This window comes from Larus michahellis, chromosome 8, assembly GCF_964199755.1.
Source record: "Larus michahellis chromosome 8, bLarMic1.1, whole genome shotgun sequence".
NCBI lineage: Eukaryota > Metazoa > Chordata > Aves > Charadriiformes > Laridae > Larus > Larus michahellis.
In genome coordinates, this window is record NC_133903.1 from 54157293 (window position 1) to 54185266 (window position 27974).

Here is a 27974-nt window from a genome sequence, read left to right on the forward strand (position 1 = left end):
GAGGATGCAGCATCGGGATGCTCCGGCGGCAGAGCCTGTGCCACAGGGCAAGCCGCTGCCCGCGGCAGTGTTCGCACCCGATGCTGTAGGAAACGCTGACTGCCCTTGCTATGGGGCAGGCAGAGGGGTGACAGCGGTGCAAAATCCTGCAGCCTGATGACACTTGTGGAGCTGCGGCGGCGCAGGCAGTCCAGGCCGGACGGGAGCCTCCTGGCTTCCCGATAAAGGAAAGGGAATTTCTCATCATTTCAGCTGTAGAAGGAAGGCTTGAAAGCGCACGTTCTGGAGCCAGAAGACGAAGGAAAATCAGATGAAATATACTTCTGAAAAGGATTTCGAAGTGAGACTCATGACTTTTTAATGGACCGGACTGATTTAATTCCCTTTGCGTCGCTGCCGGCTGGTGCAGCTCCGGCTTCTTGCTGTCCGGTCAAGCCAAGGGTCCTTCCCTGCTGCCACAGGACACTGCCCCAGCCAAACTCCTGTGGTTCGGCTTCAGGGAAGGGCAAGGGATTCATGTGGACACGTGAAGCACTATGTAGTGCAGCCAGGAATACGTTTGAATTCTTAAGGTCAGCAGTTCAACATCATGCTGTTACGCCCGTCTCAGGTATTTCATTCCCTTTGTAAGTGCTCATCGTGAGACAGACCAGTGGAGGCACAGCCAGTTCTTGATTTGGGGGATTTCTTCTTGGATGGCACGCTGGAAAGGGACTTCAAAGGCTGCCACATCACTGTGCTGGAAGAGGACAGTGGGGCGTGAGCAGCTTGGGGGAGGTTGGTTTGGTCATCCAGCTCCAAAACAGGGGCAGGAGGGATGGCAGGCTTGCATCCCCTCTGCGTGGAAGTGAGAATGTGAACAGAGCTCACAAGAGCAGCCATCTATGCCCACACACGTCCCTTCAAAAACCTTCAAACAAACACCGTTCTGGGGAAACAGCTGGTTGAGAAAACCAGAGGTGCTGGGTGCTGGAGGCAGTTGGCCTTCATCTTTCTCAACTACGTGCACAAAACCGATTCTTACCTTCCACCCACCACATACACCCGGCTTTGTTCGCTGCCGTCGGCACAATAGCTTTTAAGGATAGTCTTATCTTTGTTCACCTAGGAGAAAGTAATTGGTCAAATTTAATTCAAAGAGAGATCAATTAGGAAAGGTTGTGATAGACAGTTAGGTCACCAGCAACTCCTATAAATCGCGGGTAGAATTTCCTCCCTTGCCATATACCGGTTTGATGAAGGAAATGGCTCATTTGCAAGCTAAAGGTTTAATTAGGAGAAAAAAAAGGTCAGTAGAGATCAGATGTGAATTGCAAAGTGCTAAAGAAGTTTACTGCAGCGACGTATTTATTGAGAGCCGTGCTATAGATCTGCTCCCTCTCTGCCCAGAATGCTAATAGCACCCCTTTGAATTTTTCCTATCAACAGAAAAATCATTGATAATACGTGGGATGCTTTAAAACTGTTTGGCGCACACTTTCTTTTAATGATAATCAAAGGGCTTTGCTAAGACCCAGAGACTCCCTTACCCATCTCGTTAATTGTGGATCCTTCTTTCCAGGTCGGGTTTCCAGAACGTGACACCCTTCGGGTCGCTGTTTCCTCTCCCATCCATCGCAGTATGAGCTTTGCAAGGGGTATTTATTGCTCCTCCTCAGCAGGGACATAGGCATGATGTAAACTGTGCCAGAAATACCAATATGATGAAAATTCATGGTGATTCTTCCTCACCTCGCTGTATTCTGGATGGTTTTTATGGGCGTGCAAACTGCAGAAATAAAAGAGTTCTGCACAAGCTCTCCTAAAAGTGATGGGAGCAATAGCAATGTGATTACGCGAGGGTTTAGCTTGCCGGCGAGACTGCTGAGCTGGCCCAAGGCACTACAGCCTGAAGTCAAGCCACACCATCGATCTCCGCTCCCTGGGTCACCGCGGGCAGCACTTTTTTCAATGACTTTGGGGTCCAGGGGAGGCTCAGTAGCATTTTGGGTGCTACCGGCTCCATGTCAGGAGGAACGGCAGCCCCACGTGTTCCTTTGCACACTGGGATGCAGCGGACCAATGATATGCTCTGACACGCTGGTGCTCCTGCAGACAGGATGGGGAGCATCATCACTCCAACCGCATCTCCAGGAGCTCCATGCAGCTCCTCCTGCTGCCTGCCCCCCGTTCCCCGCATCTCCGGGGGGTTCCCACTGGTTGGGATCTCCATCAGTGCGGTGCTGCTGCGACTGCCCTTCGCTGGGACCTTGCCAATGGGCACAGATGCAGCTTCCAGCCCATTCTATGCTGCAGCTGGGGCTGGGAAGGGTTCAAGGAGTGCTGCTTCTTGGCCAGAATCGCCGGGAGGTCCAGGCATCCTGAGCTGTCACCAAGAACACCATGGTTTGGGGCTTCCTTAGGTGTCATACATAACTAATGACTCAGCAATAGCATATGGCAGGAGGAACGCTGGAAAGGTCCAGAGACAGCCACCAAGGTGGAGAGAAATCAAAATGGCAGCTGGGCCTGGCTGGGAGAACAAGAGCGATTTTTCCAGTCACTTCCATTTGTTCCAGTATCACTCAGCCCCACACCCAGTTGGATGAGAGACTGCAATTTCGCTTTAAGCGACGCTCTATGAAAAAGGACAGATAGCAGATCAGACTGTAAACTGATGTAATTAAACAGGCAACATTAATTCCCAGCACCTGAGACTCAAGTCCTCCGTGCGGTGTCGATAACCCTAATTTCACTAATTTCGGCAAAGCCAACTGTACGAACAATGGGCGGAGGACGGAGGAGGCTCTTCACTCTTCTGGAGGAGCAGAAACTCGCAGCAATTATCAGTCAACAGTTCCAGCTGCCTGGTAAACTGTTAAGACTAAAGTAAACACATCGGGGCTCTGAGGCTGGAAACAGAAGAGCTGTAATTATTTTGGAGTTTAACAGTTGCCCCCCGCCTCCAGATAGAGGGGGCGAAACGGCGTAGGCCCCGACGCATCCAGCTTCCGGCAGAGAGGTGCGATGCTCCTCCTGCAGAAATTCAAGTGTGCTTCTAGGACGCTTAAGATTCAGGTGCGTCGTCTATAAAGCATTAACCGTTTCCTCCCGATGGCAGAGAAAAGCCGCATCGCCTTGGGCAAGCCACGTTCCGATGGAAAAAAATTATCTCCTACGAGCCTCCCGAGAGGAGCAGGAGATTCCCTTGCCTTTGCGGAGCGCGCGGGGGAAACGCAGCTGTTCTGACAACCAGATCATGTTTGATATCACCCGGGCCGACTCGATAGAGACGTCAAATGGGAAAAGATAGGAGCAGTCTGCCTCGCAGGTTAATTGGCTTACACTTTTTCATACCCTGTTTTAAAAGTAAGGCCTTCAAAATGCGATTGGGACAAGTGAGCCGCGTGGGGCTTTCTCCTGGGCGGTCTCGCAGCCTTCCCAGCGGCAAAACCACTCTGAGCGCGGGCTGTATATATGGTTGGATTTATGGAGTATTCATTATTTTAATAGCACTTATTGACTTAGGGTCAAATATCTTTTTCCAACATTTTTTTTTTTTTTATTTAAGGAAAGAGCCCGTATGTCACAATCTCATGCCTCATCTAATTGGATAAGTGTTTCCTTTGTCCTTGAAACCGAAAAGTAGACGGCGTATCCAGGAGCTACAGAATGAAAAAGCATCTGCCTTTGGTATTTGGCATGCCTCAATTAAAAAACCCGCTGCCTGGGCTATCATTTTTTATTTTTTTTTTAATTCTGACCAGAGCACTTCTGCTCTGATTCAAGCAGACAGTCCCGAAGGTCGAGCTAGGGGTACGTAAAAAAAAAAAAACCAAAAAAAACCCCAACCCCGAATCCTTTGGAACAATATATAGCACATTAATGTTTTACACACAACAGAAAAGAGGCCCAGATCCAGCAAAGCCAAGTTCGGAGTCACGCTGGAAGCACAGGAAGGGCTGGAGTGTTCGCTCCCCTCCGAGTGTTCCTGTAAGCTCCTGCTGGAGCGGAGCTCGGGTCCGCTCTCACGACGTGACTCCCCTCCCTCCCAGTCCCCCGAATCTGGCGCTCAATATGCACGAAACACTTCCATCTTTAAAAAATAATTGAAAAGGTGCACCCTGAAGTTCACTGGATCGATTCCTCTGAATTATTTTATTTAGAAGACACTTCATTGTGTCAAAGATTTAATGGAGAGGTTACGATGCCCAGCCTTCGGAATGTCAATGCATTAAAACGGAGCGTTGCAGGGAATGCTAAAATCCTCAGTAGTGCGCGCGCCCGAGCAAAACGGCCAGATTTATGAAATATGAAAATTATTATACAGAGTTTAGGTAAGACAGAGGCTGCTGGGGGAGAGCAGAAGAGGGGCCAGAATCCTTCTGCGTGTGTTTTACAAGTCGTGGGATGAAATTTAGCAGCCTCGCGACGGGCTCTTTTCAAGCATTCCCTTCCCAAGCTGTATCTTTTGAAACGTGTATTTTTACGTGAGCGGTATTTCCCGGCACACTTGATTAAATATCTTCCCTTGTTATTTATTGCCCATTAAACAACGTATCTGCTGCACGTAGCTTCGTCAGACAAAAGATCCCCGCTCTCGCGTGCAGCCCTCGGCACGTCTTAGGCCAGAGCCGTTCACTGCAGCGATCCCGACGTGGGGCTGCAGCTGAGAAGCTTTGAGCAAACTCCGGCGGCGCAGATCAGGCTTCTCTGCTCATTAAGTTATTATTTCTGCTATCTCAGAATTACCCTCCTTTACTACATTTTACACCTCTTGGTGCGCGCGATAAGGCTGTACTACAGAAGATGTCCAAAGGTTTCTCTCTCTCTCTCTGTCTCCTTGGGGAATCTCTCTCCGGGTGCTGCAGGAACAATTGCAATCCACCAAAGTACTGCCGGGCTGTAAAGTTTCAAGTGAAACGGAAGGGCGGGGGGAAGGAATGACAAGTCCTTTTTACTGAAATTCTCTCCCCAAATGGATTTGGCAGAGCCCGGCTCTGCCGCTCTCAAAGCAAGGTTTATCATTTGCGCAGGCTGCTGCCCGAAGGGGGAAACGATCTTTGAAGTTGCTGAGTGATGGAAGGGGCTCCCCCCTCCTCTCCCTCACACACATTTTTTTTAAGGGTGGAGACTGGGAGATGCTCGCCTGCCCTGAGTCAGGAAATTACATGACAAATTAAACAATTATGTGTTTAGGTGCTGAGCATCTCTTTAGAGTCAAACATGCATTTAGCATGAATTCCACGGGCATTTACGCTTTGCCCCGTCACCTGTAATTCTACACTGCGTTATTTTGCTGCACGTCAAGAGCTTCCCCGGTCCAGTATCTACGCCCTGAAGAGATTTCTTTATCGTTTAACTTTATTACAGAAGGCACTGCCTGGACACTGTTGGAGTGACAAGGACTATTTCCTTAATTACTGTACATTGATAATAGCATTTACTCTGGCAGCTCCAGTGCTATTCAATCAAGCAAGATTCAATACAAAAAAGCTGATTTGCCAAAAAAGAGATTAGCATAAGTGCCTACAGTCACATTCTATTTTTGAAGGTAAAGCTACTGTGTCTGTGAGCTTTCTTGTGGGAACTTTATAAAGAGAGATTAATCTAGTTTATCTCCTTCAAAAGATATTTGGGGAAATCGCAGAGAGTCACTGTTTAGGCTCTTTTGGTAAGAATATTCTATAAACATGGAAAATAAAAGTGCTAATCGGCAGCAGGAAGGTATTTTTTTTTTTCTCTTATGTAGACGTAGACATTTGTTGTGAAAAACTCTGTGTTCCCCAGTTTGCAATCGCTGTTCTTTGTCATTTAATCAAGTGGTGACTGTAGCTGTTGCACTTTAAAATTAAATGCTATTATTTATGGTAGAACTTGTTCTAGTTAAAAATGCAGACCTCAGCACTGCGTACGTTTGCAAGCAGAAGGTTAAGCAGGACATTTTAAATGGTAAAGCAAAGGGCTTAATCAAGGCTGAAGAGCAAAACGCAGTGGGATAACAGATATAGTAAATAGGCATTAATCACCATACAGGCTTAATCCAGGTATTAGGCAGTCTTGGGGCTAATATGAAGACTCACTTACGCAAGGACTCGTTCTACCAAGCCTGAAGGAAGTGAATAACTTTATTCTTGGGAGAAATTTCACCAATGCTGCAAGGCCCTCGCAATATCAGGCCTACATTACGTCTTTGTAAAAGGATCATCGCACAATTCTTTTGCCTGAAGGGGATTTCCGAGTTAGGCTTGTGGGGGGTGTGGTTCAAGAAAGGAAAAAATTGAATGGCCAGAGCATAAGGAGCCACTTTTTCATGTTTGTTTTTTTTTTTTTTTCCCCCTGACACTATTACTGTGACATCAAAATCCGAGCTAAGCACTTCTTGCCAAAGATGGACCAGATAAAATCACAAAGGCAGTATCATCTCATGGGCAACAGCTCACTGTCTTAGTGACAAATTTAGTGACTACAAATCCAGGCTTAGAAAATAGTCCTTCCCTAGTCATAATCCAGCACTCGCACCCTGGATTTGCGTTTAACTACTGGTGAAGTAAAATTTCAGTTTCAAGAAGATAACAGGACACCCATAGGTACAAAATTCACTATACAAAAGTTCTTTTATTAGATGCTTAGAAAGATTAAAGTGCTTCCACGTCTAACATCAAAAATTCCAAATCTTTATACAAGTGGACATGTCATCCGTACTGACGCAGCAGGGCACAAACCCCAGCCTCCGGCCCAGGGTGGGTTTTGGCGTCCTGGTCAAGTTTGCCCCTGAAACGGAGCAGGCAGACTCATGGTAAGCACCACACGACCTAACCTGAGGAAAGGGGAAGGAGATGGAAGTGGGAAATGGGGTAGATGGCCACGGTTTATCTATTCAAGGAATAGCAAGATGAAAAAAATAAATCCACAAACCTTTAATTGTGAATGTAGGAGAGGGACAGTGATGTAACTGTTCCCAGGGAACACTATTCTTATTTTGTAGAGGGAGGTGAGCCAAGATACTTAAGCTCTAGAGAACCTTTAACACAGGAAGCTATTTATCATAACAAGCTTGGTTGATACTGCTCCCATACTGAACCAATTAGATTAGCCTATTTCGTCATACTTCATAACTTGGGATGATAGGTTTCCAAGCATGGTACAGTGCAGTAATTGAATTTTGATCAAACACACATGGCCCATAACCCAGTATGTGAAACTTTCAGAACAGTTCACAGCTTTTAAATATCCAGTCAACATGTTGCCAAAAGTACAGGATGTACTTGATGCAAGTGGGAGAGGAGGGGGGGAGCACGAGTCCACGCCGTAACTTGGTACAGCTGTAAAACAAACATTTTTTTGTTCCGATTCTGTTCCTACTTTAGCAAAGGAGCTGGGAGGAAGACAGTGAATGTCAAGTAAGTCGTTTTTCTCCCCAACCCCCACACCTCCCCCCGCACACATTTCCCTTTTAACATTCTTAGATTACCACAACCTTTTAAATTCACTATACTGTACTTTCATACTGTATTAGACACACCAGCAATTATGTTTGTTAGCATGACACATCCATTGCTTACACTTGGTTAACAAAATAACTTAGAAGTCGCATGCATCATCCTCTTAATAGGGTTATAATCAATGGGACCATGGAATGAAAGCCCTAAAAATTACCCCCCACCTCTGCATTCCCCAAGCTTCTGCCGCTGCCAACACAATCCATATGGTGGGCAGCCTCGTCAGGCTCAAGGTGAACACTCAGTCAGTTCTTCGCAGGCAGTGATCTCCTCTTACATGTTCTTGCCATGTTTTCCCCATGGTAAACCCAAGGAACTTTGAAGAAGACTCTGCGTAAAGGAAACAGAATACGTGAATAAAGCCATTCCTACGGCTCTACTGACTCGGGGGCAAAGCACCCACCGCAGAACAGGTTCATGACATGGAAAATGCTGTGCCAGACTTTCTTTTGAGCGAGTAATGGCTATCCATATCAAAGCTGCTCTCTGGCCTACAGCTAAGAGTCTGGCGTGCTTAAGCAACAGAGCAGGGTATCACCAACCTCTGCATATGGTGCTGCCAACTTCTTTCTCAGCTTTGAATGCTTTGACCTGAAAGGCAGCTGGAGGCAGCTCCAGGCATCTCAGCTACCCGAAAGGGAAGCACCAGGGCAGCCAGCGCCTTCGCTTTCATCGAGGTGGTGCAAATGACATAAAAGATGGGGAATTTCTGCTACAGCCCTCGGACGAGTGTAGGATCTGACGGTTTACCCAAGCGCTGCTAGTTGCACTCTGTGGATCCTCTGCCTCCGAGCCGTCTCACACACCTGCTCTGGAGTACAGCTGTGTTGGAGAGGCAGCCACAGGTTCCAAGGGGAGAAACGGTGCTTTTCAGAGGGAATAAAACGCACATCTCATTTAGGCTTGCTGTTGGTCGGGGACAGGTATATTGCCCCATTACAGCCACCTCCCTGTCAGAGTGCAGAGGATGCGCTGGATCCATCTCCCTCCCCGCCCCACTCCCCACTAAGTTACGATGCTGCAGAGAAAAGGAAAAAAAAAAAAAAGAAAAAGAATTTGTGTTCAACTTATCAGACTTGGACCAAGCCTCAGCTCAAACCAAGGTTAAATAGGCCTGTTCTAAGCCTCTTAAAGATAGGATTTATATAGTAATTAGAGTAATGGAAACCGATCTTTATAATTTTTATACTGCCTAAAATTCTGCTGTGTCATATGCATCTGCAGAGCCTGAGAACTGTGCTCCTCGGAGAGTGCACTGCAGTCTTGAAAGCAGCCATTCAAATGTATAATGGAGAATTATCGGAGCATGAGTATGTTCCAGATTATAATGAAGCACGAAGAATAAGAATCAGAAATCCTGGGAAAAGCAAGGAGTTTGTGTTTGAGACAAGCAGTATTTTTTAAACACTTTCTTTTGTTGGGAGTTTACGGAACGAGATCTTCATCACACATGGTGCAAACAGCATTGAGGCTGCCCTTTTTATTCTTACATTTCCTTTCTTTTCCTTTGCTACAGTCTTAGGTCTATAGAGTGCGCGTAGTGCAAAATGCGTCTTGGCCAGACAGAATCCTCACATCCACTTTCCAGTTTCCTCTGTCGTACAAGGAAAAACACCGGAGCACTAAGTCTTTGCCGTTTGATAAAGAACAACTTCAGAAGATTTGGAGATCTGATAGGGGGTTTGGCTCCACCTTCAGGAAGCAGAAGGCAAAGAGACAACACGGTTTTAAGTTTCAGACATACTTCCTGCAGAAACTGAAGCCTACAACCCCCTCTTATTGACATCCACTGCTCCCCAATGTGTCTTTGCTTCATACATATAAAAGTTGCCCTGATCTGATGCTGTGACATTTCTCCATACTTGATTCAGCTCTGAAGAGTCCAACTCCTCCTAGAGGTACTTGAGAACTTGTGGCAGGATGGCCAAAGGTAGCTGATACATGAACAAAGAGAGATGATACATGAACAAAAGGAAACGAAAAGCAGCTCTGGGGTGAAAAAAAGCAGCTGTGACACATAGGATGTCATAGAGCTGTATCAAATATTATCAGCCATTTACCCCGTCAGTGCGAAGGTTTCCATATAGAATGCAATTTTCTTGTAATTCACGGAGATTAGAAGGGTTCTCTGGGTAACACAGATTGAGAAGAAGAAAGTGGGAAGAGTCTTGATCAAATTTCAGTCTAGAAAAACACTTAAGCGTATGTCTAAAGTTAAGCTATTTTTTGTCCTCAGATTCAGGCAGAAGATGCAAACAGAATAATCTCTTGCATTTCACCTCTTGGCAGACTCTGAAGCAGGTTGAACCCAGAACATAGTAGCTGGTTAAAAATCACGACTTAAATGAATTTAAAGGATGCATTTTTTTAAAGCAGCCATGTAGCGACCATTTACAAAACTGAAAATGGCAAAGTAGTTAGGAATGAGACTACACCGAGTTTGAAAGACTATATGACGTATTAGCGAAATAACAGGCAATCACACAATTAGTGACAGTCCTATGAGGCAATGGAAACGTATGGATGCTTGCAAAATCCTGCCTTTGGCATTTCCCCAACTGGGTGCATAACCACCCAACCTTATTGTGTTCAACATCATTTTCTGGAGGAAACAGGTTTGAAAACTGCAGAGCAAGCAACAGGAATGGTTCTCGGTGCAGAAATGGACTAAACACCTAATGAATCTAAAAATAAAATAAAAAAAACTACTGAGAAAAGATGCTAGAAGACTGAATAGACATAGCTGTGTAAGCAAATATAACTGAATATACTCTTGAGGAACAAAGGAAACAATTCTTGATGGGGTGACAACAGATGTTCTCCAAAAAAATTCTAACAGAGCATTTCAAACACAAAGACCTTCCTGTGGAGCTGAGAAGTTTTACTGGCACACGTACAGTAATACATCTTTGGAAACATAATGAAACCTAACATTTAAGGTGTTATCAGGTCCTGAAAGCAGAAGTGATATCTTCATGTAATAAGTAGTGGGTGGTGGTGGAGAGGGAAACCGTCAGGACAACAAAATACTGTCACAGGAAGTTGCCATAGCATAGTTGTGATTTAAATTGCAGGAGGAATAACTAGTCAGAGAGTTTCTTCTAAAATATCTCGAAATCCACTCTTTTGGAAAACACGAGCGAAAGATGCACAGGCTGACCTAACTGAACAACTACAATCCAGAGTAATTTATTAATACAGTAAGCACAATTAAGTACGACGACTTTCACACTGTGTGAGTGACTGCAAAGTGTCCAAAGCTGAATGCTTCTACCTGCTACTGCTCTTCCAGATCATGGTTAAGCATATTGCAGAAAATCCTAAAATGGACTTAAAAAAAAAAAAGGACAGGTTTATAGAGTCATTTGCGCAATGACTGAACTGCACCGATACTTAGGGAAGATTTGGATTTAACTCCTGGCATGGATCTGCAGCATCTCCAGCGAAGAGCTTTATACAGTTTTTTAAAGGCTAGGCACTTCAAATTCTTTTTTTAAACTCTGGTCTTTACTTTTTATGTTCTTTATTTTTACAGATACAGAATAATACTTCTCTGTCTTGTTGGAATGTTGAAAGGATTCCCGAATATCTGCAAGGCCAGCAGATATCATTTTATCTGGGAACGAGACAGGAGGATGACATAGTACATTGTCTAATTATTTTTATTGCTTTGCAACTGTTTTGGGGAAAACAATCCAGAGAGATTATTCCAGTGCAGTCAGAGCGATCGGAACTCCAGAAACACTAGGATGGACAACTTGATTGACAGGAGAAAGCTAAAGCAGGCAGCAACACAGAAAATCATCATAGGACAGACATTTTGATAAATACTACTGTAGCCAATTTATTATTAACACAGTGGGACAGCTTTACATCTTGCATCACACTTTTCACAGCCCTTATGGTAAACATGCCATAGCTGACAATTACAAGATGAAAACAAAGACCTCACTAACTCTCTACTGGCCCCGCAGTACTATCTGCTTACTCTGTTAACCCTCTCTAAACTTCAGCTAGGCAACTCAACAAGCATATAGAAACGCAGATATGCGCGTTCAGATATAGAACATAACTCCAGCAGTATCCGACACAAGTTCCAAAGGTGGCACTAATTCTAAAAGGCTTTACAGACAAAGGAGAGGGTTGCAAAAGAAGCAGAAAGTTGTTAGTACAAGATTGACGGTCAAGTGGAATACCATCTACAGGAAAGAGAAATAACATTTTGCTAAGGTTCGCAATGTTGCTCTGTCTGGTCACCCGTGGCTTGCTTCCGACTGCTGTGACGAAGCAGCGCAGTCCTGACAAGAGCATGCACTGGTATCACGAACCACAGCGCATCAGGATGAAAGAATCCCATAGCAGTTTCTATTTCCTGGATTAGCGGACACACATCTTCTGTTTCTACAGAAACACTGTAACTTGGAATAACAAATCCTTCTTTCTGCTGGCTACTTGGTTTCTGGGATTAACAAACTATCTGACGGACCTCGTAACCATATTTTCATCTGATCCACACAAAATAGCTCCTGTATTCTTTTACGGATAATGAAGCACAAGACAGACTGCTGAAATCATTAAGTCAAACCCTCTGCTACTTTTACACATGGAGATACATTTTAGAATGAAATCCTGTGTGATGAGTTGCCCAAGGCTATTTTTTTATTTTAATGTCCATGGTATCTTCCCGCTTTCACAGCTATATTATCAGCTTCAGGGTTAACAAACAAAAAGCAGACAAGTCACAGGATGATCTTAGCTGTGAGATTTTATTTGATTCAAGCATTTATTTTCCATCCACTTCCTGTCTATTTCTGAAAGTATTTCAGGAAACAAAACTGACATGCACAAAAAGCACTCAGTGAAAGAGACAAAAGGGAGAGGCAACTAATATCAGGCAAGGGAACGAAGCTAACAGAGCGTTCTTGTCTCTTTGAACCCACAAGTAAAACGCATGTTAGCAAGTATTCCAAAAGTACATCTTTCTTGTGTGAAGGAAAGAATTAATGTTAAGCACAACGTATGCTTTGCGGTTTATTCTCATTACATGGTATGTCAGGTTATGCCAATTTGGAAAAAAACAGGATTTCTTTACAAAGCTTTCTGTGCACCAGTCTTAATGTAGGTTTAGAAGAGACTAAAACCCACAAATTGCACTTTAAAAAATCAATTTAGGAATCTTATTTTTTGTAATTCCCTTGAAAATACCGTTTGTGGACACATTAGTAACATTTTGAAAGTTTTGTCTGAAAAACAAAAGAATAGCCCAAGTTTTTGAAAAAAAAATCTACAATGAAGTATATATCACGTGGATTTCTCACTCAGTTACTACCAGTTTTCATTAGAAGGTGAAGGGAATGTTTAAAATTGGTCAAACCACATGAAGATTCTGTTGACGTGTTTTCTGTCTCGGTGTGTGTATATACTTTTCTTTACAGGAATGTCTAGGTAAATCTTGGTTGTCCTAAAGACTTTGGTCAAAAAACTTTAAAGGACACAGAATTTATTTCACTGAAACCCAACTGATCTAAAATAAGAACCTTTTAAGGGCTTTATTGGTACAAAGAATTCTCTTTTTTGACATTCTGTAGCTGTAAAACACATGCACCAATTTCTTTTCAGAGAAAGAAGATATTTCACTAGGGATGGTGGCAAGGGAGGAAACCCCCCCCATCAAAATAAGCAGAATGATTATTTCCTATTCTAACATCCAGGCACCCCAACAGGCACCCTCCTTTTTTGTGATGTGTCATCTACGGTTCTATTTTTTATGCATACACATGTCTACTGTTGATCAGCACTGATCAAATTTTGCAACTTGACCGAAATTTGTCTTTAAACTTTACAGAAACAATTATTTGATTTAATAGAATTTCACAGGATACACCAGCGCCCAATTTAGGGACGTGTGGATTTTAAGTAACACGATAGAAAGAAAGGCAGTTTCTGTGGTTTGGGATATTTAAGTTCATTTACAAACTGCCACATAGTTATGAAAACAAACCCCAGGTGTAATCCTGGCTCACCCATGCTAAAACTCTTATCAATTTCAACGGACTAAAGATCAGCATAGTTGTTCTGAACAACTTTCTCCACCTCTTTATAAACTCTAAATTATACTTAGACACAGAACAACACCAGTGCAAATTGCAAAAGTCTGCACATTTCACAAACGGTACAACTTGGCAACAAACCACATGCTCGCAGAAACAGAGCAGCCACAAAGAAACCTGGCGCCTTTGAGGTAAACTCATTCACTTGAGGAATTTTCATATTTTATCATCTTTGTTCAATGTACATTTAATATTCAGCTCTGACGAACTGTAATTAATAAGTCATCAGCAATTTCAGTGGACAACTAGATCCATCTGCGAACATAAAATGCACCTATACATTCGTGACACTTACTGCCAGGGTTAAGGATAGGTCTGCATTTTCCTGAACGTTGCATTGGTAATAGTGAGCCGTGTAAGCCTTGCTCCATAGTAATCTATAATGTAACTAGAGCCATCGGAAGGTCCGACGATCTACGAGAGAAAAAGAACCAAGACTTTTCAATATGAAGTGAAATATACACTTTGTGCTAATGTCTCAATTACAGCTAATTTTCCCATCATAAAATTAGTCATGCTTAATTAGTCAAACAGAAACTAGATTTATTTTGAAGTTATGCTGTAGTTTAACTATTTTAGCAAGCACTGTCTCAGAAGGAACATTTCCCTAGGGCTTCTAATCAACCAAATTACACAGCCAGGCGCTGGTACTAGGTTAAGCCGATGAGGATTTGAGGCACAAAATCAGGCTAACAAATGAGTGGGCTCCAAACCACTTTTCTTAAACAAAGGAGGGCAGGCAGGAGAGAATTAGGTTGATGACAACTATCTTTGAAATACTGCACAGGTAGGGAATGGAGAGAAGATCATGGCTTTTTTGTTCTGGAAATGCTAAATTGATGTGGGATCACCAGGGAGGTGAATAAGGAGAGATGAAAGATACTCTCAACTGTATCTGTAAGTGATCTGAGGCAACATCACTGCGACAGCACAAAAAGGAATTTGAGAATGCATGTACTTTAAAAGACGTATATACAAAGACACATTCTTCTAAAATATTTTTCTATAAACCCATATCTGCCGTGCATTTTAAGGTCATCATAAGCAATTTGTAATTCATGCTAAATGGATGCACTGTAGAACAAGCCAATTTGGCAATTCCATGATGTCACAAGATGTCACCCCGGTGGGGATTTAACGACCATGAATCCTACAGTCACAGCTCTCAGGTGATACGGGACTTATATTTGGAGGAGAGGCAGCAAAAAAAAAAGTGGCGATGTCTTCTCTCCTGCATGCTGCATGGCCACCCCAGATGATGGACTTCATCAGCATAAAGCACATGCAAATGCAGAACTTCAGGATTCTGGGAACAGCAGGTCATTGCACGCAAAGTCCAACACTCTGCATCTCATAAAGAGCTCGCAGGTCCTGACAAAGTGAATTTACGGTGTTATAGCTTCCAAGCTATTCATTACGAGTATTTATAGATAGCTAATCTAATTTTTAATTCAAACAACAAATATATTGATATTTTGTATCTATATTCTACAACATCAATCTACAAACAGAGCTAAAACAAATGCCTTTAATTTTCAATACACAAAGGTTCTTAAGGCTAAAATGCTAACAAAGAATTAGCAATCAAAGCTTTAACAAACACAGATTTGTATCTTGTTTTGAGAGCCCTGACTTACCTGCATTGAAATAAGTATGAAATCAATTAGGCTACCAATTCCACAAAATCCTACAGTGCAGAACTTTAACAAACCTAAAAAAGGAAAATAAAATTTAACTGTATCTTTAAGCCTGTCACTACGAAGTTCACAGGTTTCTGGTGACAATCACATCCCAACTCTCTCCCCATCCTGCAAAATATATATACACACACATATCTAGAAACACACCTATGCATCTTTAATTATCCAGGAAAAAAACAAACTGCAGATTGACATTTCTATATCCTGAATACACTTTAAAGATATTAAGCATTAACAATTTATTTTTTTTAACAGATACATATTCTTAAACAAGGAAAGGCAAAAGTTGATAACCAAGTTACTGGAAATTTTCTTTTCTTTGACAGAGGGACAGACAGAAAAAAAATCCCAACTTGAGCTGCAGAATTTACTTACGAATAGAAAGAGACTTTCTACCATCTTATGAGTTGCAGCACATACTGATTTGATTTTCAGAACATGCTACTTTGTATCATTTTTATATATTTGCTGAAATAGGAATTTATTTTGAATATATATATACATATATATAAAACCACTTCCTTTTAACTGGTATTCAAAAATGTTATTTTTTTGTATGAATAAATGAAACATTAATAGAAAATACATGGGAATAGCAACTAACAGATAAATGTTTCATTGGAAGTTGCCATGCAAGGCAGACTTCATTTGGAAAATGCCTTCAGAAGAGGGAGGCTGTCTTAAAATTTTAATTTTTTTTTAATATCAGTAGCTTCTTGTACAATAAATATAATACAATAAGTACTATATATATTGTAAGTAATGCTTCAGCTGAATTAGGCAAACATCTAGGTTATTTTGAGAATGAGATGCTCCTTGTGAAGCCATTTGTCTCTTTACCCAGGCATAGACAGTGTGAAGAGCAATGCGTATCAGTCAGTTGTAGGCTACGCCATACAGGGAAAACCCAGTTCCCTGCTCAAAAGCACGTCCTTACTGTGCTTACAGGCGCCAGCACAATTCCAAGGCATGAGAGAAAGCACGTTGATGAGATGAGCCAGTGCAGCATCCTAGAGCACCCCTTCCCCACAGCCACCACGTGCGCTGTGCTGCGCAATACCTGCTCATAAAACCTCCCGGCTGTTCTGCAAAGAATGAGCCTGCTCTTGATCAAACATCTGAAGGTTTCCTGACCTTCAGCTCCTCCTTTATGCTTGCCCTCTCTCAGAAGCAGCAATCTGTCCTGCACACCACCTCTCTCCCCCATGCCCTCTTTATGAGGCTGCACATGGAGGAGAGCGGGGGAGTAACTGCACGCTGCAGGGAGAGCATCCCGCTGTCTGGATGTAGCTCCCATAGTTGACAAGATGGAACTAGCCTGATTTATAAACTCCTGGGAGACAGTTTATAATCTCTCCACAGAACAACACAGTAGTGGGAGAAAACAGGGAAAATACACCTAACAACCATGAAGATGAAAGAGTAGTAGCACGATGGACTTTCGGCTGATTAGAGGAAAAGCCTATGTGCATATTAAAGCACTTAAATGTGCCAAAAAACTAAGTATAAAATTGTTTAAAACTACTTGTTCCCAGTGGCTGATGTGCAAGACTTGCAGTAGCCACCCATAGCTAGTTTGGGTACCAGTACCAGCAGCAGTGTAACAAAACACAGGGGAAACAGCCAGATAAAGAAACACTAACCTTGGGAAATGACAGTTAAGATGACCGAATAATGTCAGACTCTGGTGAACAGTTTACTTTGTTACTACCTGCACCAAGTGCAGTCACCATTTAAGATATTTATCTGTTAACCTCCTTATACCATCTCCTCTCAAGCTCTGGTCCTGAACCTCACCATCAGTTGGCATTTTAGGAACCCCGCAGTTCTCTTCCCACTGCTGGCTCCGGCAGCAGCTCCAGTTTGCTTGAGGAACCGGCTACTCCGTTATGTTACTGGATGTAGAAGAACTGTTTCTGAACCTGGCATGTGTTTCTGGAGTGCAGGGTAAAGTTGATTTTTTTCTTCTTCCTCCTCACTTCCCTCCCCACAAGCAGATCACACTGAGAAAATAAACTGCTCTAAAACAGAGAGGGAAAAAATAGTGCTCTTACGCAGTAATAACTTATGGTTTAGTTCACAGTGTGTGGGAGAGGAAGAGGTTGCCTTCCTGATTTCTTCATATTCAACAGCTTGTTTGTATTTGTGCTCTCTTTAAGCAAAAGAGAAAGAAAAAAATAATCCAAAACCACTTACAGTCTTCATTGCACTTGTTCAAAATATTTCAATGCTATTACCTTCCTTAACCATTTTTTGCCAAGGCATGGATCACCTAAAAAAACCCCAATCAACCACTGTCAATGAATCCCATTTATGGATTTATTTTTTCCTTTCCTACTCTTACCTATTTGGTTTTGTCATCTTTACCTTTCAAAAGCTTGAAAACTTGACTTTGAAAGAGTTTAATTCTGAGTCTTTTAACTTTGGTTACTGGGTACAGTATATTCCAGTAGGGTTAACAAGCATGAGCCATAAAGAACTTCCATATAGGAACCGAAGATTTATACAACTACATTGCTATAATATATTACAAAATGATTACTGTAAATTATTATCCCAAATCAAATGATGTAACAAAAAAATGCACCTTATTGACCACTTCCAAAAATATATCTTTTTGTGAAACAGACGGACAAAGTAAGTACTAATTACAGAATCTCAGGGAAAAAAAGACACAGATGTTAACACAAGATTATCAAGGACAGACAATATTATTAAAAAAACAAGGGTTTGCATTTAAAGGGCAGAAACTCAAAATTCTTAGCTGAAGTGACAGTAACATGTATAGCTTTTTCCAATCCATTGTTCCATGCTATCTAGACTTAGATTTACTCCATTCATCCAGCTCAGAAACAAAGAAAACCCTAGCCAGTGAAAGCAGTTCTAATACACTGAGGTATTTCCATTATTTAAACGCCAGTGCCATTATCACCCTGGGAATCAGGTCCTAAAAACACTAACCAGAGGTAAGTCTTATTCAAGGTCCCAGCTTCAGCAGAACTGTTATTAACACTGTGACCTATCTTGAAGGTACGCATTTGCCAGAATAAATTCCAAAGCCCAAAACACTAGGTTTATCACAAAGTTTGTCCGCTATTTTCCTGGTAGAATCAAGCATCATTTAAGTAGCTGGCTCATCAGTCAAAACCACTTCTGTTTCAGCACCTCACAAAGAATGCTGTGGTAAACATCAATGCAAAGCATTGCTTTGCAAACATAAAGCAAAACTATTAATAGCAATAATCATGTTTGCTTATTAGGATTTTATCTGTTGGACAACTATATATCCATTTGTCACCACTCACTCCAACAGACTAGCAGGCTTAGGATAATGCAGGATTTTATCTTACTTGAAAATAAAGTAAGGATTCTAGTTGTCAATATTAAAACTATGACTGCCAGCCTTCATTACTCAAAATATAAATATACACATACAACTCAGTCATAACAATAAGCTTTAGCTCAAAGAAAAAACAAAGAAATAAACTTACCCAATGCAGGATAGCCTAGATAAAATCTATCTGCTCCCAACCATCCAAGAAATAAGGACAGAGCCACTGCCACCTTGTAGGAGTATCCATTTCTGTCAAAAGAAACAAGTAATGTAGACAATGCAAAATATATTCACTTTTGAAAATTAAAGTAGTGACTCATTTGCCTGCTGCTTCAGTTAAAAAAAAAAAACAACCAAACAAAACAGACTTGTTATTTATCTTCAATTAACGGACACAGAATTATAATGTCAAGCTTTCAAACTGGGTAGGCATCCTCCCTAAAGCAACCTCAGCTGCTGCAACTCAAGTATACTCTTGCAGAATACAGATTATTCTGAAACACAATCATGATTTCTTGTCAAGAAAGACACAATTCAGTGGCTGATACATTCCCAGTTTTACAGAGCACTTCCTAATAGTTCAACCCTACTGAGACAACCCTAGAAAGCTAAGAGGTGCATGCACACTGTCTGTAGGCATTAGTCTCGCACGCAGACAAATCGAGGGGAACAGGACAGACAGGTGAGATGTCAGCAGAGACAGTAATTGCAATGAGATCTGAAGGAGAAATGAACCATGGCCACTGGCAGAAGAAGCTGCAGGAAGGATTCAACAAAAAGGGTAAGTCATGTATCCATTTACTACGCTCTGATGGCACAAACTCACAAATAAAAAGAACTGTTGAGAGTACAAAGGTGTACAGTGGGAGAGAGGAACCCTAAAGTTAAGCATCCCATGGTGACTCATACAAAATACACAGATACAACAGACTTTTTGAGATTTATACTAATTGGCACTGTCTGTGCCAACAGCTGGAGTGATGTGGCCACTTAACCACCTCTAACTTTTAGTCATTGCTCATGTGAACTTTACGCTAATAAGCGAGCTAGAAACACAGAGCTATCAATACTAGAACTTGCTGCATTCTTTGCTGCATTGGCGAACAGCTAGCTTCTGAAAAGAAAAGCAAACCCAAATGTAATTAGAACTTCAAAAATATTAAATAATTCACTGTTTTGATACGTGCACTACTATGTGCCAGCAATTACTTAATAAACCCAAATTAAACTCTTCGTTGACATTTGAATAAAACATAGAGTTTTACAAAGACAGTAGATAAGAAAGGTCCAAGCACCTTTATTAAGCACTTTCAATGCCAAATAAAGATCTAGCTTTTTGCTTATTACCTAGATTTACTGACTTTAAAACTTAATGGCAACATTAAGTGATTAAATCATGACTCTTACCTCAATATTTGTTACTTAGCACTTATTAGCAACACAGAACATTCTGGGCATTCCTGGAACCTAATGTAACGTAAATTAGCGTCTTTAGAAATGTCTTCTTTCCACTGTAAAGAACAACTAATGGTTTTATTTAAAAGTTGAGGTAAACTGTTGGAAATTGTTTATCAACTACGAAGTGTCAACAACCCTCCAAGGACGCTAAAGCATAAAAAGAGCTCATACATGAAAGGTGTGAACACAGTTTAATTTGAGATCCTCCTGATCAAAACCAGTAATAAACTGAGCACTGGCCTGTACATTGAGATGATTTTAGAAGCAGAACAGCCTGCAACCTAGTCAGCATCAAACTGACGGGCAGATGAAATCTAGTATGAAGTGGAAGCACGTTAATACTGTAACAAGGCTGCATCCACTCAAGTAGAAAAATAACACATCCCAGGCACCTAAAGGAATTTCTACAATTGGGTAAAAGATGCAATTTCTTTTCAGTTGCTCTTCTGAATTTTTCTTGCTTCTCAGCCTCATCCAATCTTTATTTTTTTCTGCATAGATTTCTTCCAGCTGCCACGTGAAAAACATTTTCTTCCAGCCCTCCCGCACCAGCTGGTAATATGCAGGTACTGCTGTAGGTCACAGTGGTTTCTGTGCTCAAAGACCTGTCCACACTGAACTTCATGAATTTCATGGACTACCATTTGATGGACCCCTCGCCTGGAATGGCAATACTTGAGCAATGGACATTTCGAGTCTGCAGAATCAGGGCCTGCACTGATATTAAGCAAAGTACACGACAGAGTGCCAATTGTGGGAATTACAGAATTTGGCAAAAAAATCTACCTCCAAAACATCAAATTAAAAACAACACAAAGCAATCCTGACTCCCAGTAATTCTTTGCTGAAGCAACCTTTTTAGCGCTTACAAGCTTTTGTTTGAACTAATACTAGAGCAACCTGAACACATCCACTTACACAAACATACAACATCTCCTGGTCTTGCTCTAAAATAACTGGATCCCAGAACTGTTATCTGGACTGTTGTTAAATTACAGTTTTGGCCAAGGACAACTTGATGATTCGCTCCTTCTAAAAGGTAGGGACAGAGATTAACCTGCTGTTCCCTTGCTAGGACAATCCTGCTATGGGAAGATGCCTTCTCAAACCAATTTTCTGGTTAAATGAGGTGCAGTTATTTCTGCCAGAAGACAGTTACAGTTTCCATCAAAACTCAGATAAGATGCTGGAAAATCTCCAAAAAGCAGTAGAAAGGGCAGGCCTATTGTTGTAATATCAGGCTGGAGATTCCTGCTTAAAATAATGTTTCTAACACAGGCCATTCAAAATGCCTTATAAAAGGCTCACAAAATGATAATTGATTAGACCGCTTTTTAAATAAGTGTACATTAAGAAGAATGGTTAATATTAATCTTGCTGCCATTTCTAACTGGCTTTGGGGCTTTATCAAGGGCATGCTTGCGTAACTCTTTACATTCACAGCTGTATTTTACTGGAATTTTCAGAAAGCCCACAAAGGGTCCTCTTCCCCTTCTGCCATACTAGCAGGCGCGGGACTAGAAAAGTCACAGCAAATTCTTTTGGTAGTGTAGCCATTGATTATTTCATGGTAAATAATAGTCACAATCAAGTAACAGACATCGTAAGGAGGACAACATTTTTCTGCCTACATAGATTTGTTTTTTTTAATTAATAAATGTAAAGAAAAACTCCATTTAAAAATGTTTCTACAAAACATTACACCAAAAATATATGTATACTAAAAAACCTCCAAACGTAAGAATCACTGTTTACTCCAAAGAGGAAGTAATTTTATTAAACTAGTATAGCTCATCTTATTCTCAGTCCCCATCACAGATGGAACTGAAACGCAATTGTTTCTGGACAAAAATGTGACTGAAGTCTAGTTTGCTAGCATTTAAATTTGATTAGATGTAATAATATGTTTTCTTCAATTTGCTGAGCTTTGACTGTTGAGAAGACTAAATATAGAGAAAATATTTATGAAACTAAGAGGCAGAGCTGTACTTCTTAGTTAGGCAAATTATTGAGCAGTAAGTATCACATCGGAGTTATTTGCCCACTAGTGTGACAAGGAACACCCAGCAAATATTACTGGAGTTTTAATTTCCAAAGATTCCAGTAGGAGAAAAGAGAAAAGCTCCTACGTGAATCCCACAGAAAAGAGAAACAAATGGCACTGACAGGTGTTTGCTGATCATTAGCATTGGTCAGTTGGAACATTTATTGGTATCCAGAGCTCTCCATTGCTCACAACGTGCTTTAGAAAAACTAGGTCCATCATTTTCATGTTTCAGAAACAGGCTTTTAAAAGACACAGAGGACTTGATTAAATACAAAGGGTGTTTAAAAATAGCAAACAGTTCCTCTAAATGAGATTTTTTTTGAGGAATTGTAAAGAGACTTAAACTCCCCCAATATCCATGCATACTACAACTTAAGCTGCAGCTACAGGCAGACTTTAAACTGGCAGGAACCAGTACTGCCATTGAACAGAGCAGCCCAGTCCAGCCCTCCTTTCTCCACTCTCTCTTATCCTTGAGTTGCCCTCATCCTTGTGCTGGCACAAGCACTTGAAGCGACTGTACTGTGACTCAACTCGGGGAACTGATCCAAGTCAGCTCAAACCCAGATCAGTTCCCTGATTCAGTATAGAGCAGGGTATGTCAGGGAAAGGGATGGAGAGGTGTCCACAGCCAGATCATTTCAGCAGCTGTGCTGATTTTAAGCGTACGTGAAACATAGCCTTAGCAATTGGGGCAAATTTTTGCCAGGGTAAAGTACTAACTAAAGCAAAGGTAAAATACTAAGGTAAAGCAATGACATGAACATAAGTAAACAAAGAAAAATGTGTCCATGGCTGAGACAGATTTACTTATAAACATGCATGTTGTATCTTTATACTACTTATAGTACTGGGCAATGTGTGTACAATTCTGCCTTATTTCTTCTTCTACTTCTGTAAACACATCATACTATTTTAGAAAAACTTCAATGCGAAAACAAGTTATTGCAGAAAACAATAGTGTACTTACACACTGCGACATGCAATAGGCTTGTAAAATCCAACTTCATGTCCCGTAAAGACTTTTTCTATGCCAAGGTGATCTTTGCAAGTAATATTTGGTGCTGGCAGACATTGAACTGAGGACAAAGAATTATTTGAAATTAAGCAGTAACCACTCGGGTACTGTAGAGTTTTTTTGACAAGACACAAGTGAAATATACAAATGAAGTTACACTGTGCAACAGTCTCAATACACAGCACAGTACACACAGACATATTACTTTTTAAAAATATATTTTTTTAAGCCAGTCCTATGACTAACTTGTCTTTTTGCATGATACACAGTGAGCAAAATATACAAATCTAATTGCTGCCCTAGTTCTATTGTAATTTCCATTTTGGTTCCATTATGAGTCAATGGGAACTCTGAAGCTGACATACAGAAAACATTTTCACCATGAGAACAGTCAAACATTGGAACAAGCTGCCCAGAGAAGTGGTATCGTCACCATCCTTGGCGATTTTCAAGATCTGACTGCACAAAGCCCTGAGCAACCTGGTCAGTGCCAATGCTGCTTTGAGCAAGAGGCTGAACTATACGACTTCCTGAGGTCTTTTCAACCCCAATTTTTCTATTATTCTAAGTTAAGGCTTGACTCTTAAGAGAACCAAAGTGGAAATCACAGCAGAAAGTGACATCCGCTAAAAGTTTGCAATCGTATTACCAGTATATTAGTCACTCTCCGGTGCTGAAGTCTGTTGTTTTAAAGGGAAAAACCCCCATCCTTCACCCACTTTCTATCCATTTTCAGTATTTGTGAGTCCTGTTGGTTGGCTCCAACAAAACACCATGACAGGTTCAACGTTTCTTTCCAGATTTCCCAGTTATACCTACAGACAAGAAGACTAAGATTTGGATTTTTTTTTTTAAATATCTATCCATAATGCATAGGGACTAAAAAAAAATTAATTTCAGGCCATCAGTAACAGCCAAAAAATACGAGCTATGTCTGGACTTATCTGCTATAAAGTCCTACATGGATGTTACTCATCGATGTGCCTGATCTGAGACAATTACAAAAACCCACATTCTTTCCTGTAAAAAAAAAAAATATTAAGCAAAGAAAGCAGTGCGTTCTTTTATTTAGAAGAAACCCACGGCAGTTGAAATATATTAATATAGGAAAGGCCACAATTTTCCTGTCAATGTCATTTCAGTAAGGCTTGAAATCTGCTACTCAGTGAGACTACTTGAATGCTTTGAATTAAACCCCTATTTGTTTGGGTGATGGATCCCAGAAAGATGTTCAGAAACGGTAGTGCTTCAAGCATGATCCAAAAGATTAACTTTTTATTACTCAGCTACTACTGAAACAGGAAGCGACGTAAATACCGTGGGGAAAATCTAAAACTGCTATGTGAGTAAAATAGTCTATACAGACACGGAAAACAATGTTAATTCATGTAGCAACTTCTTCCACTCGGAACCTTATGTCCTGTTCAAATGTACAGTGTATTAAATACAATCACATGGTAAATGGTTGGACAACTAATAATTTGAGTTGATCAGTTTAAAAATACAGAATCTTCTTTCTGCTCACTAACTGGATGTTTATAATCAGGGACATGATGTCAAAGATGATGTAAAGGACTGAATAGCTGAAAAAAGGATCCATTTTGGATAGTACTTTCATCCAGTCTCTAAAGTACTTGGAAAACCTTCCCTACCCCTGAGCATCCCAGTGAAGAAAATCATTCAGCATTTATGGAAAAGAAAATACAAAACAAGCATACACCTGTATTTTAAACATGAGTGCACATAAAGCAAAACTCTTGCGCCATTAGCTAACGCAGAGACTATTTATTTCAATGCCTGAGAACATCAGAAAAGCTAAACATATATAGTAAACAAAGTGATCAATTTAAGCATTTTTCTGTTGTACTCCAAAAGCACATCAAAACTTAACATCAAAATAAGCGTGTTTTCAAAACAGAGCCTCATGGCACCAAAAACTCCTGATGATGGAAGGCACCATGTTTCCTTAAAAAAAAAAATTAAAAAATGGAAGATTTTGAAGGCTGTTGTGTCACGTGTCAATTCTTCTAGTAAGCATATGCAAAATCAGTATGACAGAAATGGCTTGTTTTAATCACAGCAGTGCAGGACAGAGCCTAGAGGATATAACATACATTGAAGAGATTTACCAGAAACCTCACTTATAAATGTGCCAATCAGAGACAATGTATTTATTCATTTTTAGCAAAGCATCCAATCCACACAAGTGTTTTAGGCTTTCACACTAATGATATTGCTAATCCCATATTTTATAAAGCTCATCTAGCAGATACACAAATGCATAAATTTAACACTTCGTTGGAAAATGGAACTACTGTCAATATAGGTTAGAAGTTAGAAATCCTTACCATATGCTGTGTGATTTGTACAATTCATTGGTTCTTGTGTACTATTGTCTATTTTAGGCTCATCGCACATATATGTTCAGGTAATTGAGGAAAACATTTTTCATATGAAACACTACAACAGGTGTAACAGTAATTTATTCCACCCCCTTTAAGCCCTGGGGATTTAAGATGCACCTTGATGTTAGTTTTCCTTCCTACCCATCCCCCAGACAGGAACAGCACATTACCGTACAGCAAATCTGCTAATCCAATTTAATACACCATATATCGCATAAGCTCCATGTTTAATTACTGCTGCAGTTAGCACTACCTGAAGGAACTACAATATTTATCAGTCACGGCCGGTGTATTTGAAGGCAACAAGGTAGCACGACTAATCTAGTCTTCTTCCCTTATTTCAATATCAGAGTACCATTACATTGAGGCATTTGGTTGAGAAGATTAAATCTACAGTAACATACAAAATTCAAAGAACACCTAGAAATGAGCATCTGAAATGCCAGGAATTTGGACTAGAAAAAATCTGCGCAGGAACTTATTTCCAGAGGTCTGAACTCCCATGGCCAAGCAAAGCAGGAGATGAAGTTAGCTTTTTCAAGATTTGCTTTGCTGACACTTTTGATCTGCAGCTACATCAATAACTGTCAGCTACCATCAACAAACATTTTCTGGCGAAGGCCTGATGCGCCTTTGGAGAGCCAGGAACCTCGCAGCTCCAGCCTGTATAACACCTGCGCCCTGCTCCTTCAGACTGTGGAGGAAGACACAACATTTTGCAAAGCCACTGTGTCGCACTCAAGTGTCCTGCAAAAACCTTAGAAGGTGGAGAGGTCGGGGAGAGGGGAGATCCCATCCCGTGGGATTATCTCTTTGAAAATTCAGACACCCCAGACCTGCACACAGGCACACACTGTACCACCCCCAAAATAAACCTATGCTGTGCCCTCTCCTGCTCCATCCAGCTGAGATCCCCTCGAGGCTCCTTCCCTGAGGCTTTCTGTGAAACCCGAGGGGCTTCCCCACACCCTCCGCCTCCCCCGTCCCCTCACCCCGAGGCAGCCGGGCAAGCGGCCTCCCCTCAGGCAAACCAGGCCCTGAGCGAGACGGCACCGGCACCGGACCCTGCCCTCCCGGGCCCCATCGCCATAGCAACCGAGCCCCCGCCGCCCGCCCCGGCCCCGGCCCCGGCCGCGCTCAGGATATTGCCCCAGCCTCAGCTCGTCGCACTTAAGCGGCGGCTCCGTGCCCACCGCTCCCTCCACGGCTGCGCCCACGAAGCAAAAGAGAAGCAGGATCCGGGCCGCCACCGCGCCTCTCCGCCTGCCCGGCGCCGCCGCCGGCAGCCGCCCCGGCCGGGCGGCCATGATGGAAACCTCCCGCTGCCGTCAGCTGACTCGCCGGCCCCGGCGGCGCGGCGGGGAGGAGCGGCCCAGCGGCGGGGAGGAGGCCGCTCTGCCTGCGGGGAGGGCGGAGTGGGGACCCCCCCGAGTTGTTCGTAGGCTGCTGAGGGGGCTGTTTTGGGATTTTTGAGTTTGTTTTTTTTTGGGGGGGGGGGGGTGACCTCAGCAAATATGGCTCCCGAGGCAGCTAATGGTCAGCGCGGAGGGCAGAGCGTGCCCCTACTCAAGATGGCGCCGATATGACTCCGTCGGGGGCCCCGGCGGGCTCGTGCCCTGAGTAAAGATGGCCGCGCCCGCCACCAGCACCTGGCGGGACGGCGCGCACCTGCCCTCACTTAAGATGTCGGCCATGAGGTGGTCTGCTGCGGGTCTGGCTTTGGAGTGGTGTGTTGTTAATGATGCTTTTTATTTTATTTTTTAAGTTAATACTAAATGCCTAGAGTGGGCAAGCTTTTACCTCAATCAGCGTTTGCTCTTCATAAGGTATTTTGAGGTGATTGCCAACTTTTTTTCACTTCCTGGAAGGTTATTTCATGTTTTTCTAGTATTTGGTTTTGAAGGTGTTGGTATTTAAGAGAATGTTGTCATTACACAGCCCTTCTGGGAGTCTTTTGGTTTTATCGGTCCTTATTTTGGTGAATGAATGGTGACTTACAGGCGAGTCTGTCAGTACCAATGAAAAGTTTGTCATAGTCCCAGATATTCAAAGAATCAGTAAAAACATGGATTTAAAAATGCATGGATCGTTGACAAAGAGCTCAGCCAGCAATGCAAAATATTGCCATCTAACAGCTTTTTGGGAGATGTGTGTAAACTAAACTGGCAGTCTGGAGCTCAGCAGGCAAAGTATGCAAATGAAAATTGATATTCCGTTCAGCAAGGGGAAGAGAAAGGCCAGGGCCGGGGTGTGCTCCGTCATGAACTCCGCCCTCCGAGATCAGGGCTGAGGTGCGCCCACGAGGAAAGTGCCTGGGCTCCGCTGTCTGCGCCACGTCCCTCGGATGGATAAATACACGGCTGGCCGTTCGTCACTGTCAGGAAAACTGTCACCTTGCACGAGTGCTACGTTAATTAAAAG

The 27974-nt window shown here is 42.1% G+C and overlaps 1 protein-coding gene across 5 annotated transcripts; it reads right to left on the reverse strand.

Moving 5' to 3' along the window:
• Positions 1–6577: 6577 nt before the first annotated feature.
• Positions 6578–27097, reverse strand: TM2D1 (TM2 domain containing 1). 5 transcript variants are annotated; one of them, XR_012588666.1, is made up of 8 exons: positions 26700–26985; positions 25497–25570; positions 23101–23209; positions 18783–18874; positions 15229–15302; positions 13887–14005; positions 7646–7811; positions 6578–6799 (listed from the first exon to the last, which is right to left on the reverse strand). XR_012588666.1 is itself a non-coding variant. In XM_074597395.1 (7 exons), exons 1-6 carry the CDS (start codon positions 26858–26860, stop codon positions 13895–13897), a joined length of 621 nt encoding a protein of 206 aa, XP_074453496.1. In that variant the 5' UTR covers positions 26861–27097; the 3' UTR covers positions 6578–7811; positions 13887–13894. The 5 variants fall into 5 exon arrangements, 3 of the variants coding, with proteins under 3 accessions (XP_074453496.1, XP_074453495.1, XP_074453497.1); XR_012588665.1 differs by having other exon boundaries at positions 25497–25566; positions 26696–26966; XM_074597395.1 differs by having other exon boundaries at positions 6578–7811; positions 26700–27097.
• Positions 27098–27974: the final 877 nt, after the last annotated feature.